Source organism: Ornithodoros turicata, chromosome 8 (assembly GCF_037126465.1).
Source record: "Ornithodoros turicata isolate Travis chromosome 8, ASM3712646v1, whole genome shotgun sequence".
Taxonomy (NCBI): Eukaryota; Metazoa; Arthropoda; class Arachnida; order Ixodida; family Argasidae; genus Ornithodoros; species Ornithodoros turicata.
In genome coordinates this window covers 40,917,739-40,934,195 of record NC_088208.1, presented here as the reverse complement: position 1 = coordinate 40,934,195, position 16,457 = coordinate 40,917,739, and the positions used below count along the sequence as shown (strand labels likewise).

At 46.0% G+C, this 16,457-nt stretch overlaps 1 protein-coding gene and 1 long non-coding RNA gene across 9 annotated transcripts in view; one reads left to right on the top strand and one right to left on the bottom strand.

Moving 5' to 3' along the window:
• Positions 1-403: 403 nt before the first annotated feature.
• LOC135367378 (disks large 1 tumor suppressor protein-like) overlaps positions 404-16,457 on the bottom strand; it is a 40,751-nt gene continuing 24,697 nt past the window's right edge. For 5 of the 8 annotated variants that reach the window (XM_064600615.1, XM_064600618.1, XM_064600619.1 and 2 more), the window contains 18 exons: positions 15,288-15,421; positions 15,127-15,229; positions 14,327-14,533; positions 14,046-14,199; positions 13,518-13,596; positions 10,747-10,903; positions 10,585-10,687; positions 8,611-8,710; positions 8,302-8,551; positions 7,875-7,980; positions 7,013-7,033; positions 4,010-4,057; positions 2,790-2,840; positions 2,622-2,723; positions 2,146-2,318; positions 1,674-1,783; positions 1,519-1,610; positions 404-1,451 (listed from right to left, as the gene is read on the bottom strand). In XM_064600615.1, the coding sequence (XP_064456685.1) occupies positions 1,345-1,451; positions 1,519-1,610; positions 1,674-1,783; positions 2,146-2,318; positions 2,622-2,723; positions 2,790-2,840; positions 4,010-4,057; positions 7,013-7,033; positions 7,875-7,980; positions 8,302-8,551; positions 8,611-8,710; positions 10,585-10,687; positions 10,747-10,903; positions 13,518-13,596; positions 14,046-14,199; positions 14,327-14,533; positions 15,127-15,229; positions 15,288-15,421 (2,097 nt within the window). In that variant the 3' untranslated portion in view covers positions 404-1,344. The remainder of the gene's footprint in view (positions 1,452-1,518; positions 1,611-1,673; positions 1,784-2,145; positions 2,319-2,621; positions 2,724-2,789; positions 2,841-4,009; positions 4,058-7,012; positions 7,034-7,874; positions 7,981-8,301; positions 8,552-8,610; positions 8,711-10,584; positions 10,688-10,746; positions 10,904-13,517; positions 13,597-14,045; positions 14,200-14,326; positions 14,534-15,126; positions 15,230-15,287; positions 15,422-16,457) is intronic. The other 3 variants (XM_064600616.1, XM_064600622.1, XM_064600617.1) reach the window with 2 other exon arrangements.
• On the top strand, positions 13,277-15,974 carry LOC135367380 (uncharacterized). The gene is made up of 3 exons (XR_010414445.1): positions 13,277-13,388; positions 13,477-13,943; positions 14,013-15,974. It is a non-coding gene; the product is annotated as an uncharacterized LOC135367380 (long non-coding RNA).

Genomic DNA, 16,457 nt, shown 5'->3' with positions numbered 1-16,457 from the left:
CACATGTACTTTGACTGTTTGTGGGAAATGGCCACAGAAAAAGTGGAAAACCCATCAAGATGGTGAAATGAGCTGATCGCATGAACCAATTGAGGACAACGGCACCTCATTTCTAGTTTCTGCAGTCCTGGAGCAGTATATTCCTGTCTAGGCTTAGCCTAAAGGCTAAGAAGCTAGTTTTACAAAATTCAGTATTAATATTTTCACAAGTTCTGCCTGTCAGCAAAAAAAAATTTTACAAAATTTTAGCAAGTCAACAATACAAGAGATGGCTCTCATGAATGTAGCCCAACTACGTTCATGCAAGCTTCAACTTCGAGCAACTCTCAACGAAGTAACTGGATTTCTCTTGCATACAAAATATGTCCAGAAGACCTTAGATTGAGCGTTCATTACAAGCACGTAACCAGTAATGTCCATAAATTTATTTTGTATGCATACATACATATATAATTTATATAAATCTCAGATCTTCTCCAGGGGGGTGGGGAGGGGGGGCACACTTCTGCGTGGTAACTTTGAAGAAAATGTGCAATGTGTACGAACGGATGTGCGGTGTCCAGAAACCTAAGAAACTATCGTAATACTATAAAAAACAAAAATGTGGCACTTAATTAGGAAAGATGCCTGTTTTAATTTCGTCCCCCGACAACATTCCACCTTGAATGGGCTAGCACCTTTAGCAATAAAACCTACGTTTCATTCTAGATGCCACCTGCAATTTTTGCCAGGGACTGTCTCTGTTGCCTGGGTTTGCCCACAGAGCAAGTCTTTGCTGTAAGGCCTACACATACGTGCAATGCAGCACAATGTTAGATGCGTAAGATGTGACAGGATAAGGTATTTTTTGACTGTACATACAAACTGATGATGTAGTTTGTTGCACTAGGAGTTGCTCACTGCACAAAGAGAGATCTACATATATAATTAACGATGGTACCCAAACTGTACAGACAACTAGGGCTATACCAAGCTGTACCCCACAAGATCAATTAGAAACTTAACTTTTCGCTTCTCCGACAGTCCAATTCTCGGTTGCTTTGCTACTCTCGACATTCGGATCCAAAAAAATAGGAAGGCATTTCATGGTACGTGTGTGTAGGCCTTTCTTCTGTAGTGCTTTGTTGTGATGATGAAAGTCCGCAAAAAAGTGCAGCTTCTTCCCGTGGCTGTCGATGTGGGGCATTTTTTTGTGGTTGCAACGTATCCTTTTAAGTGAAGAGATACTCGTCGAATTCCTGTTTAACACCAGGGGGTAAAAAACCGCAGTTCACTGCACCAGGCACGCACATTATGTACAACTAAAAAGGGTGTGTGAGCAACAGTTCTGTGCACAGGAATCCCTCAGAGCTTTTCCTTGGCGGCAACCCAAATGTTGGGGCCAGCGTTGTCGTCAATTACGTCCTTCACTTTGCTGTAGATCTCTTCCGGCGTGTCACCCTGGATGACTCCTGAAACGGTGCGTCACCTTCAAACATGTCCGCCTCTTAAAAGCAGCACCGGGACTCAAAAACGTACCTGTGAAGTATTCCGCAAATTCCTGTTCTAGCTTGGCGGCCCTCTCGAACGTTTTCCTTGCCTGCTCTTCCGTTATCCTCTTGTTCATTTCCCTTTGTGGAAAAAAAAAAAAAAAAGCGGTCAATTCCTCGACCTTCCACCCCGTGTAAACTTACATGATGGACTCCACCGACTTGGGCTTAATGAAAATAGCGATTGGTTCCAGTCCGGCGACCTGCAGCCGCTTTATGGCATTCCCGCTGACATCCAAGATACAGTGCTTGCCCTGCCAAGAAAACAACCTTTCTACAGCCCCATAAAATAAAATTCCAAGAAATCATTTTGCACACCTTCAATACATTGCTAAATGTGCGATAGAGAGTCCCGGTGTGCTTCTTCCGTAAATGCTCTATACAGACTGCTTCTTACAGACCTCTTATGCGCATTTATGTTCAATTTTATGTAATATGGATTTTGCTTACGCAGTTGCACAACTACCTGGTTCAGTGCACGTCACTGTCTGTGAGGCAGCATCATTTTGAGCAAGCAGTTGGTACATTTTGCGTTATAACTCCGCACTACAATGCCGAGCAACGCCATGCTCCACCTGCGTTTGGTAGTGATTGCCAGAGACTGTTCTCCACTTACCTTCTCGGCCACTTCCCTGACTGATGCCACACTGGTTCCATAGAGGTTGTCATTGTACTGTCCCGCCTCGATAAAGAGGTGGTTCTGAATGTCCCTCTCCATCTGTTCCCTTGAGGCAACAAAATGGTAGTCTCTACCGTCCACCTCGTAGTCCCGCTTTGGCCTCGTTGTGTCTGCACAAAAGGGGGCTACCCCATTTACCAATGCTGTATAGAGCAACTTCACATGTCCACCATTAAAGGTACCATACAGCAGCAGACAGACAGGTTATGTCGGCGGCGCAGTTTAACCCCTTGCATGTTTTGGACAAGTCTGACCCTCTGCTGCTGCAGCTGCAGCTACTACTACTACTACTACTACAGTACCTTTAGACACTGTAAAACCAGTCTTTCGCTTGTCCCGTGCATACCCAAACAGCATAAAAGTTCTCCCATTGTGAACATAGGCTTATAGTACATCAAGGGTCTCCAGCTTACGTGGCACACAAGAGCCAAATTTTTCCGGGTACTCCGAAATGAGGTCGTCGTTGATTCTGTCCTTCAAGGGACCAAGGATGATGATGGGCCTACTGTACGAAACTGTGAGGGAAAGGCAGAAAATGTGGGATCAGCTAAAGGAGAATGCACAGCTTGACGTGTACCCACCCTCTTGTTGGACAACTGCTTCGTAGGAAAGTACAGGATCGTCCACACCTCCTGAAACACCAGATGAGATACGTGAAATGCGCAGATCCTCAGACTTGGTGAAGCTTAAAATGACACCCTAACAGAATGCCATTGGGTGCGTTAAGTAGGTACCCCGGAGCGCGAGTGTTTCAGACACCACTCACTCAACACGACGAGAGCACACCCGGGAGTGCGAGACTCCGAGCCGCTTTTCACATTCCCGTTTTATTTCTGCGCACGGAAGCAGACGACAAGTGCCGGGGTGCTTGAGATTTTCTGTGACATGCTTCCTGTTGAACTCCAGCAGGACAGCCTTCAAAGTGTAGTCTCGGAAGCAAAATACGAACTTACTATTATCCGGTGCTCCTTTTTCGAGATACTAATATTTTTATGACTGTCATCATGCTTTTCTATTACTGGACAACCTTCACACGGATATCGACGGTTATTCGTGGGAAATGCGGTGCTTTACTGCAGACATCTTCACACCATGCAGCCATCTTCACAGTAAACAGCTCCTATGACGTCTGTTTCAAATTCCCATCTTGCGTCTTGCCCCGGATTTGAGTGCACCAAAAGAGGGGTGCCTACTTAACACACCCATTGATACCAAAAAAATATTGCTTCTCTATCTCATGAAACATACATTTAAAATTTTGAGAAACGTGCAACACTGCTGCTCTACAAGCGACCAACACTGAGCGAGTTTTCACAAACCGGCATAAATACACCATCTTCACTGACAGCAATTACGTAACACACCATCTCTTCAGAACAAACACACCCTTTCAGACAGTAAGAAGTGAAAGGAATGCCCGGATTAAAGGTCACAAATGTCAGGATGAGAAAGTAGTTGAGTGCATTGCGTCACATCCGCTTTGCGTTACACCAACAAGCTGAAAAATCTGTGTTGCTTTAGTTGCGCGCATGCAAACATACGGCACAACCAAAGTAACAAAATAGCAGTTATATTTTAGTTACTTTCACTCAAAGTGGTCACTAGCCACACTTGCAAGTTGCTTTCGCAGAAAAGTAGCTGGCTACGACTTGCTACTCAAGTTCGCCTTAAAGTACTTACACAATCCAAGTACTGTAACGTGAAACAAAAAGGAGTGAATATCCGAGCGAGGCCTAGCCACCCACCACAATGCAGGCACATGCTGCGTTCATTAGAAGATTAGAAGACAAATAGGACTTACTCGTGCTGCTGGCTTCGCTATCACTCGCATAGGACGTGTTTGCTGTATCTAAGGGGCAATGCATTTGTTAGTAGATGACGCCATGCCATGCAGGATGTCCAAAGATTAACTACAGTTGAACCTCTATATAACGAATTTGTAAATGCTGGCTCTTTGTTTCGTTAAATGGAGATATTCGTTAAATGGAACACGCCAAGTTAAACAAAGATGGCCGCCGCACTACCAGCGCCGCGCGTACCGCAAAACGTCATTTGTCATAAAACAGGTACTAAGGTAAGAAGGGCACAAAATACCAAGCTTTATTCATTACATAACGCTAGGTAACGCGTAATTTGTGCACAATATCGTTCTGAGCATTCATAACCTTCGTAACTCCGGATGACCTCGACTGCTTTCTCCTACGCGATCGCGTATCGAAGTTTCTTGGTTGGTTCACTTGCACTCATGACGTCCGGAAAGAACAACCGTACACCGCCGAAAAGAACGAGAAACGGGTACATGTCACGTAGACGTCTGCGCCGATGGAACCTTGAACGGCAGCGGCATCATGCCCATTTTACCACCGTCAGCATCAGCGGCGCGAACAAAAACAAGTAATGAAAAGGCACAAAACTGCAACGTACTGTCGTCTTCATCAACACAAGCAAATTAGACTTCGCGAGATGTCAGCAATGCGTGTTTTCTTGTCCGAAAACAGGTGCGAAGAGACCCTCGCGCCGGTTTCGAAACAGCGTCGGCGCAACGATTACCGGCGGCGGAGACGCACATGTCGGCACGCTCGTGCCTACAGCACGTGACAACCGAAGTAACCAATGAAAACTCGCGTAAGGACAACAGAGAGGGAACGTTTCTCCTCCTTTTCTTCGTGGTGAAGGGGAAAGACACGCGCAGAAGAGCCCAGAGATTTCGTTAAATAGAGGTGACCAAACGAATGTATTTCGTTAAATCGAATGCAAAAATACGTTGGCGTCTATAGGGATGCGTTCGTGCAACGGAAATTGTTCGTTAAACAGAGGATTTCGTTAAATCGACGTTCGTTATTGAGAGGTTCAACTGTATACACAACTAGAGCTGCGACTAGGGTTGCCACCAGGCCGGTATTATACCGGCACGGCTGGTTATTTGCTCTCTCTGCTGGTATGGCAGCCTTTTGCCGGTATTTGTGGCTCAACACCTTTCATAGGGGCTTTTACGGGGTTTTCCCTTCAACATTCCACTGCAGCTTGAATAAATCTGGAGCACAGATCCAACTCCGTAGTCACCAGTCGTTTTCTTAATTATTCATTATTATTATCATCGTTGTCTCGAGCCAGTACGCTCGTTCTTTCTCTCTCTCTCTCTGTATACTGTCCACCCCTCACTTACTTTCCCTTTCCCGCGAACATTTCCTCCTTTCCCTCTATTCCACCTCCCCTCCCTCAGCCGGTATTTTTCGCTACGAAAGGTGGCAACCCTAGCTGCAACGAAACCCACGGTACTTGTGAACCTCACAATGACAATTTCGTCGTGCCCTCGAGGGACCTTGCATTTGTGTGACGCCATCAAGTTTTTGCCAGTATTTCCCATATAGATACCGGCAAACCACAACTTTAACTCCTCCCGCTAAGTTTATCGTATAACGAGACTATATTGCCAAGTTTGACAGTCCAAAAGTGGGTAAGTGCTGCGGGAGCCAAAGGTCTGTTTGGGCACCCTTTACTTCTCAAAGGGTTAATAACCAATAACGCATCCCGCACAAGCACACTGTCCGTATAACGACAATGTGTCAGGAGCTTAAAGGAGCATGGAAGGACTCAAACAAAACCCAATAGTGAGGCGAGTGCCTTCTTTTTGCAGTTGCATTTTGCGATGCCCGTTCCACGCCCCAACTGGTCGCTTTCTCGAGTCTCGACAGCCAATAAAAAGTGCCGATGAGCCTGACGTCAACACACGCCAGGAGCAGCATCTGCGAGATCGCTGCCGCTGCGCGCATTCTTGCGAACTAATTTTATCGCAAAATTTGCGCTTCCCAAAGGAAATATTTTGAGTGACAGTTCCCACGCTGTAAAATATACGTTCCAAGTGCTTCCAAGTTCCATGCACCTTTAGGCTGGATTCACGCATCTTTCTCAAGCAAGTGCTTTTGAGAACTGCTGCAGTTTTGGAGCATGGATCCAAGAATGTTCTTTGGGTATCCAATCTGAGCAATCACAGATAGCGCTCACTTCCTATAGCACTGGCAGCTGTCCGAACACAAAAGGAAATGTCACACAGAGATCTTGCATTTTTTCTATTTCCACGTGTGTGTGTGCATGCATTTCAAGTGAACCACGGAGGTCATCCACGAGAATTAGCTGAGGCAAGCTACAGACATTGTTAGCCACAAGCTTGTCATTTACGTGAGCTACGGACCAACCAACAAAAACAGATACAATTCAACCGGGGCCGCACGTGTTGGTCACCAGAAAGTAAACAGTCTCGATTCTCCTGCCACTTCTTTTTGTATCTGTATTACATAGCAAAATGCTTCATAGTCATACTGCACAAACAGCGCAAAGTTTCTCAAAATAGCACCAACAATGAAAGGCACGCTCAGCTATGGCTTTTCGGTGGCACCGCATTTTAAAAACCCACATGTGATCCTAAATGAAGAAAAATAGCATACGCTCTTTGGCTGCACGTTGAACATATGTTTATAAGTCCCAAACGTCGCCACACCAGCATTGGACAGCTGTTTCGGCCTTATTGGGCCTTCATCAGGATCTGATGAAGGCCCAATAAGGCCGAAACAGCTGTCCAATGCTGGTGTGGCGACGTTTGGGACTTATAAACACATGTGATCCTAGTTTCACTCCCAAGCTACTTTGAAAAAAAAAAATATGGCCGAGGGACGAGTGGCCAAAACCATACAAGAGGGAATAGTTGAAGACGCCGTTGAAAAATTTGTTACCTACTTTGCACATTGTATTTAAAATGTCATATTAGCAATTGCTAAACGTAGAGTTCCAGATGAAGAGCACTCACCCTTGGTCGGAGATCCGTCTCCTGAAAGGGCAAGACCACCATCGATAAAACACAGTAAACCACGAGCTTGCTTAACAAATTTTATGTAAGTAGAACGCCAAAGCAAACACTGTACTCCTGCCACAACCATGCCATCCCAGACAATTACATCTCTTTTTCCAAGCTGGGCTAAGATGTCCATAATGAAGGTGCCTGAGCAATGGGCAGAAGCAGTGATGGCCAGTAGTAACTACATGTAGTTAAACTACCTGATTGTAGTTAAAATGTAGTTATCAACTACTTGCAGAAATGTAGTGGCAACTACTAGTTAAACTACTATTTCGAGTAGTTAACTACAGTAGTTAGGTTACTGCTTGTAGTTCAATTTTAGAACATGAAAGAACTGATGTTCTGAGGCTGGAACAACATAGAAGGGACAAATTCTTCGTCAATTTTAGAATTGAGCTACGAAATTTACCACGCCAACATCACCTCAACCCCTCTAGTGGCCCTATTTTGTAATAGAATGAGGTAAATTGGACACGCACTTTCAGTGTCTGCCAAACAAACGTGGGGTTCACTTGGCAACTTTTGAAGTTCAATTCAGAAAATTCAATTTCTCGTGACATTGCTCCTGGTAAAAACCTCCACCCCGAGCATTGACCGCATAATTTTCGGACAAGTAGAGTTTTTAATACGATATTTCAACGGATGAAACATCCTGTGTATGTGATGTACATGCAGATGGATCTTCCTACGAAGCAACGCTCACTTTGTTGTGTGACTTAGGAACTGCTCAAATATATTCAGTTCGAAAAAGGCATCCCTAATCAATCTTTGCTTCAGTACTCGAACAGCTCTGAAAGTATTTACGTGCACCTACTTTCAATGTCGCTGCCTCCGCCATCTTCTGTACTGTTGTCTTTGCTCTTCATGAAAGGAAACTTTCTGGAGAAGGAAAAGTTCTTCTTTTTGCGTTCTAACGTGCTCTGCAAGCAATACACTGCCATCACTCTCTAAATAAAACGGCTCAAAGGAGAAAATTTGTGGGCTCCAAGCATCCCATCAAAATCTTTTTCCTTTTCACACTTTTCAAATGAGACTCTCTTAAAACATTTCACATTCGCTGTTGTACACAACCCACATTGAATTCCAGAAGTCATCACCAAAGAAACTAGAGCACTGTACACGCATACGTTTAGACATGGGCAAACTACCTGGAACAGGCGAAAAATTATCCGACTGGAACTGACCCCCCCCCCCCTCGAATCGAAAACAGCCCATGCAGCATTCCGATATGGTATCCGTACCTTTCCATCACTATAGCTGCTCTTTCCTTGAAACTTGACTGACTTTAGCCGCGCCCTCTCTCTCCTTTCCACCCTCCTCTTGCTGGGGATAATGCCGAGGAAGTCCTCCTGGCCGTCCGGAAGAATCTTACGTGCCTGCCACCATTCATCGTCGCTTGCATTGATCACGTGCAGAATGTCGCCAAAGTGGAAAGGAAGACCCCGACTGGGAAGGCCACTGTCCCTCCCCGGCTCGTACTCAAAAAGCGCCCTGATGAGGTATGGGTGGGTCAGGTGGAAACATTTATGCGCACCACACTTCAGCCTTACCTCACGTAGAGAGAACGCTTCTGTGACGTCCGCAAGCTACCCGTCGTGTTCAACATCTGTTCCCTCAGGTCATGAATTTTGGCTTCAAACCTGTTGTACTCTGAAAACGATGCCAAAAATGATATTGGTAGATGAGTGCTGGCAGTTTGTTTACACTGCCCCAAACAACCTGCGTGGGATACGAGATCAAAACGACAGGAAGCATCTCATTATTTTTGGACACTCACGAACACCGATAACAGTAAATTTATCGGTACACTTTTTTCTTTGCCTCCTTTCGGGCCAGAACATGCGCGCTCCCTAGGTACGTTAGAGTACCCCTTAGACGCCGACGATCCGATTTAGACACCCCATCGTGGGAAGCTCACACGGGGAACATTTACTAAAACCTGGAACATTTGGGTTTTCCAAAGGAACTTAAAAGTACCGGTCGTCAGTACGTACGTTTAGGTTACCGTCGCCGGATGACGACACAGGCGCCCAAATGGCAGCATCGAATCATCGCAGACGACAATGACACAGGTGGCTTCGCAAAAGAGACTTGTGAACCTTTGGCCGCTCACATCACACTGCTGATAGCCGGCGGACAACACCCACCGACGAAGCCTTTTCTCAACCAAGAGGGAGGGAAACCCGACGGACCGGCGATCACACACGAATGCCATCCACACAACATGGTTAACCACAGAGTCAAACCGGCAGTTTCGTAAAAAGTCTCTTTTGACGAGTGCCTGATGCGCGTTGCCAGCTAAACATAAATTCCTCCGTATACCTGAGAGCAGTGTGTTTGGGAACGCTGCCAAAGAGCTAAGCCTAACCGTAGAGCGACGAGACCGGAGCAACCGGAGCTTGTGCGCTTGTGGCTGCGCGACATTCTCCCCTGGCGGGACGCAACATTTCCCGCATATTTCAAAGTCCATGTGTCTCATTGTATTTTATTCGGCGGTTCATTCGATAACTGCCCCATTTTGATAGCGCCGTAGTGAAACCCGTCCAAGTCGCGAACTATGCGCGTACGTAGAAATGCATATCCGCAGGGTACATACGGATTCGGATAAAGCACGAATAATTATTCTGCGCGGAGCCGATTGTATGCGGATAAACTTCTTTAAGTTATCAATCCAGCGAAGCGCTGAGTGTTGCGTTTATAGTGCCCCGTTCTTTGTATGCATTGTAATATATCCAAGTTTCTAGCAGTATCAAAATGAGCTAATGTGAAAGATGCACATTTTGTGTTCACGGATGGCGAAACATCCGTGCAGATTACACTGATAATGACAAACATGATGAACGAAAGTAGGTCTAATAAACGTACAATGCTTCAGGAATGATATCTATCTTGCACACTAGTGGTATTATAAAGGCATAATGACTATGCTGCCGATTAACTAAAAAATATATCCTAATCAGAGTGACATCCCACAGGGGCCAGAGTATAGAAATGTCACAAAACCCGCTTCCAAACAATTTTCATGCAGCGTAACACTCAAACCAGTGTGTCTTTCTGCAATGTGCAACATTTTCTCTATAGTCTCGATGCTATTATTTTGCAAAAGACGCATCAGTAAGAACAATGTGAAAGGCAAACGTTCTTGGTTGCAGGGATTCCACATAGGCACAGTGACTATTGAGGGGCATACACATGGGCAGCAGGAAATAGTACTAGTATGCATACCGGGCAAACGTGATGGGGAAACGGTTACCAGACAGAACCAGTGGCTGGACAGATGGCCAACCACGCATATCTGAAGTGACGTGATGCTAATACGGACACGGTAGGTTTCATGCTATGCATTCTAATTTCATAGAATGCACAAGCAGGACAGGTATAGAAGCAAATACTTCCACTCTGAGTTCTGTATCCAGGAACACTTCCCTAATAATGGCCCCCTCCCTCTGCCAGACGCATCTCTTTATTTGGTCTCCCGACATGGTGGAGAATATATTCCAAGTTGACACTTTTTATGGACTTACCCTGAGGTCTGTACTGTACAACCATGGTGACCGTGTGACCCGCCCCCTTGAGGGCGGCGGCTGCTTGCTCGTGGGTCGCGTGTCGGAGGTCCACCCCGTTCACCTTTGAACAACCGCAAACTGTAGTCACACCAACACCACCACCACCTCATCACGTCTTACAGAAACTATTTGGTCTCCTCGCTTGAGTTCCCCGCTGGCGTCCGCCGGCCCCCCCGCCAGTATGAAAGAGATGAAGATACCCTCGCCGTCTTCGCCACCCACAATGTTGAAACCTAGTCCCGTAGGCCCTTTGCTGAGAACAACCTTGCGTGCTTCCCTGTCAGAGAGACCACTGCGTTACAACAACTGTACTACAACAACGAACGGAAGACGTCACAATAGCTTCTCACCGTTGGGCGTACCCACCACCGTGTTGACTGCGTGCCATTTTACCGACGCACTCTAATTTTCACGCACTGTCAGTCTTCTAGACGTTACGAGTGGATCACAATATGCATCGTCGCTACACAATTCCATCATTTCACGCTCGAGTAATGTCATGGTTATGACATGAAGCGCGAACCACGAAAACGCGGCGCGTTATTTCGGCGGCGGCCATAGAGGCGGCGGCGTCATGGTAGTGTTGCCAGCCGATGGATAAGCCCATGATGAGAGTAGCCTGAGCCACGGTGGCCTGAGCTATGTATGAGCGTGGGTTGTAGAAGAAACCGACGAGTACTGTTTTTACTTGTCGTCCTCGCTTATTAGGCTTTGGTCATCATGAAACTCGTGCACGTTTCGGCTAAACTACGGCAACGACACTTCTACCAGCGGCAGTAGCGGGGAGGCGGCGGCGGCGGCGGCAGCATCAACTTGGCTAAGATCAACCTAGTGAGGCAAGACGAAGCAAGTTTTGGTTATGTTCATGCAGCTTGTCTCACAGCTCAATTGAACTTGTGGGGGAGGGGGAATGATGTTTGGGGGATGGTGTGGGTAGCCCGCTCTGGGCCAGCGCACCAAGAGAGGGGGAAAGACGATGGTGGAACAGGAGAGGGAGGGTTGCGCAGTACCTCTTGCTCTGGGATTTGGGTAGTCCAAGAGAACTACCCACCACAGAAAACATACGAGCAGCCCTCAGTAGCCTTCATTGGGATGCTCCGTGTGCCACGGTAACCACCAGGGTGATCGGCTAAGTTACCCCATCAGTTGAACTTGTGATTCACACTAGAGCACTGCACGGGCCCGACCCGTGGGCCGGGCCGCTTAAAGCTTCCTTTTTGCGGCCCTGGGCTGGGCTCGGGTTTGACCATTATGGGCCCGTACATTGTCGGGCATAGGTCTGTCTCGAGCCTGTGTTAGAGAGAGCCTGTCAGATAGCCACGGTCAAATTTTACAGCCTGATACACTGGGCTGGGTATCCCATAAATTTCTCAGGCTGGGCTTGGGCTGAGAAACATGGGATCCTTCATGCTTCGGCCGGGCCCGGGCGGGTAAATCAAGGGAGGGCCCGGCCTGGGCCTAAAAATGCGGCCCGTGCAGTGCTCTAATTCACACGCTCTAGGCGGTGCCGCCATCAGACTGCTCCGCCGAAGTGTCGTTGCCGTAGTTTATCCCACTTTTCTTTGGGGATAGATTTTCTCAATACATATATGCTCGGGCCCCCTGGGGCAGAATATGTTTTTTCCTCTGGGGTTTTATTATGTCCCGTCTCGTAGGTATGCACTTTGTTTTACACACACAGCGAGCTGGTATGACGAGCAACGTTACGGCCTTATACCTACTCTTCCAGGTTTATTTTCTGGCATATTCGGAAGGGTGTTTTTAGGGTTTATTACTTCCCCATCAAATAATCATTTACTAATATATCATGGCATAAGTGCACTGTTGTTTTTCAAAAATATCAGCGACAATTTCAGACGACACATCCATAAAAGGCACGCCCAAAAATCGCCTGCCGTGGCATCATCATCATATAGTTTTGGGAGCTCCAATTTTTGGGCGTAAATATGCACATAGTAGTTCAGAACAACAAGAGAGAACTTCGGAAGTTTAACCAGCCCTGGTTGCTTTATCAGATAACAAGGTCCCTTCATGCTTTTACTGCTCAAATTAAGGCAGAAAACGAGACTTTATGCCTGCTGAAATGTAAGTGCGCATTGCAGGAGGTCAAGGGGTTTACCACTAGACACCCACTATGTGATAGCGGACAAGACAAAGGACCATGCATTTGATTCACCTTATTTCACGGAACTCTGCCAAATACACTGGCTTAGCCGTGGAGCAGCGGAGGTCCCGTATCTGTCATGGAAACTTCCAAGTTTGACTGCTTAGAGAGAGGCACCACCTCATTACATAATTCCTCTCTCCCAAGGTTTTCAATGAGTATCGCAACATCCCATGGCCTGACAATTTCCTTCACAAAACTAACCCTCCGGATTCATTATTAACAGCTCCGAAAAGTTAAAAACAGGGACGACCCCAAACGCACAACCTTCAACAGTTTATGGACAAAAAAACAACCATCGTTGAGTACACAGGTAGCCTACCCGCTTCCCGGCCAATGAAATTGAAGCTGTGTTCCTGCTCTTGTTCACACTTTGCCTGATTAGGAAAGCTTCCCAGATTTCCCTTTCCTTCTGCTGCTGGTATCTTGCCCTTATCTCAGTTCTGAACAATTGAAATATGGCAGTCGTCCAAGTGTTGTCGAGAGTCTCAGCCATGTTCAATGCACAGTGGCACTCGCAGTCCCGAATATGTAAAGCCTGACAAACTGAGATAAGGGGGGGAACAGGAAATGTGGGAAGCTTTCCTAATTGGGCAAGGTGAGGACCTTAGAGCATAAACACATTTCGTTGGCCGGAAAGGAGGCAGGTTACCTGTCTACTTAACCACATATGTTTCTTCCAACAGGCCCAAATGGCAGTTCTAAATAACCCTCTGGAAAAGCTCACCTGGTGATGTCTTCATCGCTCGGCGCTTTGGAAGTACTTAAATTGGTATCGCTATGGTATTCCCCTAGTGAGATATTTACTGAAACAAGCAAACAAGGGAAGGAAAAGTCAATATATGTTTCATATCACTATTTAATTACCACTATCAGATACAATGCGATTGCAGTTGCTGACTGACTTTTTGGACTTGACAATAATCGAGCAGAACTGGCAGAAAAAACTGGTCATATTTAAACTAACAAAACTACACCGATTAATTTGAAAAGCTACAAGCAAGTGCATTTGCTGCTAGATTATCTAGCACAATATGAAATGAAGGCTTCCTTGCTTTTTGGATTTTGGAAGAATCAGTTGGCAGAGGATCTCATACAAGACTGCAGCATTTTAACTTGACGTCAGTCAACTCACCAAGATACACATGTTAAGGTGTGTGTGATAAAGAAAAGCTGACGAAGTGTCAAGAGGTCTGAGAGTTCAGAGCTAATTTTTTTGCAGACTTGTCCGCAAGTTGAAGTTGAAGGTGCTTACGTGCTTCTTGGACAGGAGGCGGAGGCGGAGGCGGCAGAGAGTGGTTCGAGAACGGTTGGCTCTTCACCACAGTGAGCACAACATGATCACCCGTGTTCTTGAGTGTGGCCACTGCCTCTTCATGCGTCACGTTCTCTAGGTTTGTGTCCCCTACCTGCGGAAGGAGGGAGGGTGTCTAAAAACACCTGCGGCTCACCCTTTCAAGGTCACCACAATGGGGTTGATTTGGGGCTTCTACGTGACTGTACCGCCTGCAAAAATGTTTCTCACAACCGCCTCACCGCTATGAGCTTGTCTCCAACTTCGAGGCGCCGGTCGAGATGTGCTGCGCCACCTTCCATAACCTTGGTGACGTAGATGCCATCATCTCCCGGCACGTGCTGGTTGCCGATTCCTCCAGCAATGCTGAAGCCCAAGCCTTTGTTTCCCTTAAGAAGTTCCATCTCCACCACTTGAGTGTGCAGTGGAAAGTGGCGCCGCTTCACCAACTTCACAGGACAAAATCACGGGAGCTTTACTATAAGGATTCCATCCTCCGTGACATTTGCAGAAAAACAGCCCAGTGCTGTTTCCACTATTTGAAACATTTCTTGGTGTCGTATTTGGAAATGGTTAAGAGCGGCTTCATCACAATTCCTGCACATCATGAAATATCTCTCCGTTCAACTGCATTTCGATTATTTTGCGATTCTTTATTAGCGAGCCCCCCTCTCCCCCCCTTCTGTCTGTTTTCTCTTTTCAAAAATCGAAATGCTACTTTAAAGGAATAAGGTTTCGGGATATCCCAGAGATTCAAACGAATATGATGAGGCTGTTCTTCCGTATTTCCAAAGGCGGCTTTAAAAATGTTTCAAACAGTGAAACAGTTGGTGACCAGGTTTCAATCCTGTAACTACACTTAACTTCTTTTTTAAACGTACATATAATCTCGATACTTTTCGAGCAGCTCTCATCTACTATCACGAAAATGATGGCGACGAGTTGGATTTTGCTGGGGGCAAAAGCATCTATGGCTATGATGCGCCTATCATGAAAGAGACTTCCCCGGGGACCCATAAACGGTACAGCAACGATAGCTCACCAGGTTGACCGCATTTCCCGCCCTCTTCAATGCATCAACCGCTACGGAATGTGGTACGTCAATCAGGTCGGCATCGTTCACTCGAAGAATGACGTCGTTCACCCTGTCAGAATGGAGGTACAGGGTGAGATTTCAGGACAGACACTGTGGGGGAGACTCACTGTAGCCTTCCATCGGCAGCGGCTGCTCCTCCTGGAATGAGCTTGGTGATGAAGATGCTGGGGTCTTCCCCAATGTGAGGGTTGTCTGTTCCGCCAGCAATGCTGAAGCCCAGCCCTGCCCCTCCCTGAAATGACTCCAGGACACACCCCCATTCAACATCTCAGTTCCCCCTTTTCAGACAAAAATTTGCAACAAAAAAAAATTCAGCATGATGTACTTATCACGAGTTCGGTTCTACTGACCAACTAGCCCACATAACCACCTCTAATGCATTATCTCTGCTTTCTCAAGGTTTTTCAGGCTCCAGAGTATTTCTTGACTTTATCATAGAAGTTCAAATTGAATGGCCACATATGCCACAGTAGCATTTGAGTACCAAGCCCAGAAATATACATTACTAGTACTTGGGTACCAAGTACTCAAGTACTAAAGTAAATTTCTGGGTTAAGAACATTTCCAACTGTGTAATTTGTCCTGTACTTTTCTTTAGTACTTTCCCACCAAGTACCAACTGGACATGTAAAGACAAGAAACGGAAACTATCCAGAGAGTTTCGTGTTTAGAAGCAATGTTTTTGAACATGAGAATGAATTGCTGTCCTATTTCATAGTGTACCAAGAGATGCACGGATGAATAAAATCGCAAAATAAAAATAATTTCGACTAGCATGGCTGGTTGCCTCTGCAGATCTTGCCGTCTGTTACACTCCATACTGATGGGTATGCACGAACAAGCTTGGCTTCAGAACTACTATTTCCAACAAATATTTGTATTAGCATTTAGCCAATCGAAACAATCACATTGTCAAATTTTGTCGCCACCAAATGGTGACGTGTGGTGCTATGTAAGTGTTGCAATGGTACTTGAAGAATATGGTACTTTGTACTGTATTGAGAGAACCATGGATGCCAAGTACTTTGTACTTTACTTCAAGGACAATATGGGGTACTTTGCCCATCACTGCTTCTTTTAGACATTTGCTTCTTATTTTTTTCCTCGAGGAAGCCCCATATTTGACACAACCTTCCTTTTATTGTGAACCCGACATTATTCCCGAGAAAATATGAAGAGTAGCATGCAGCCAAGGAACAAAATCACCCATTCATAAACCTGTCTGGTGTTTATTCTCAACTTTATTGAAGCCGGGCTTGCTACGAAAAAAAGAGAAA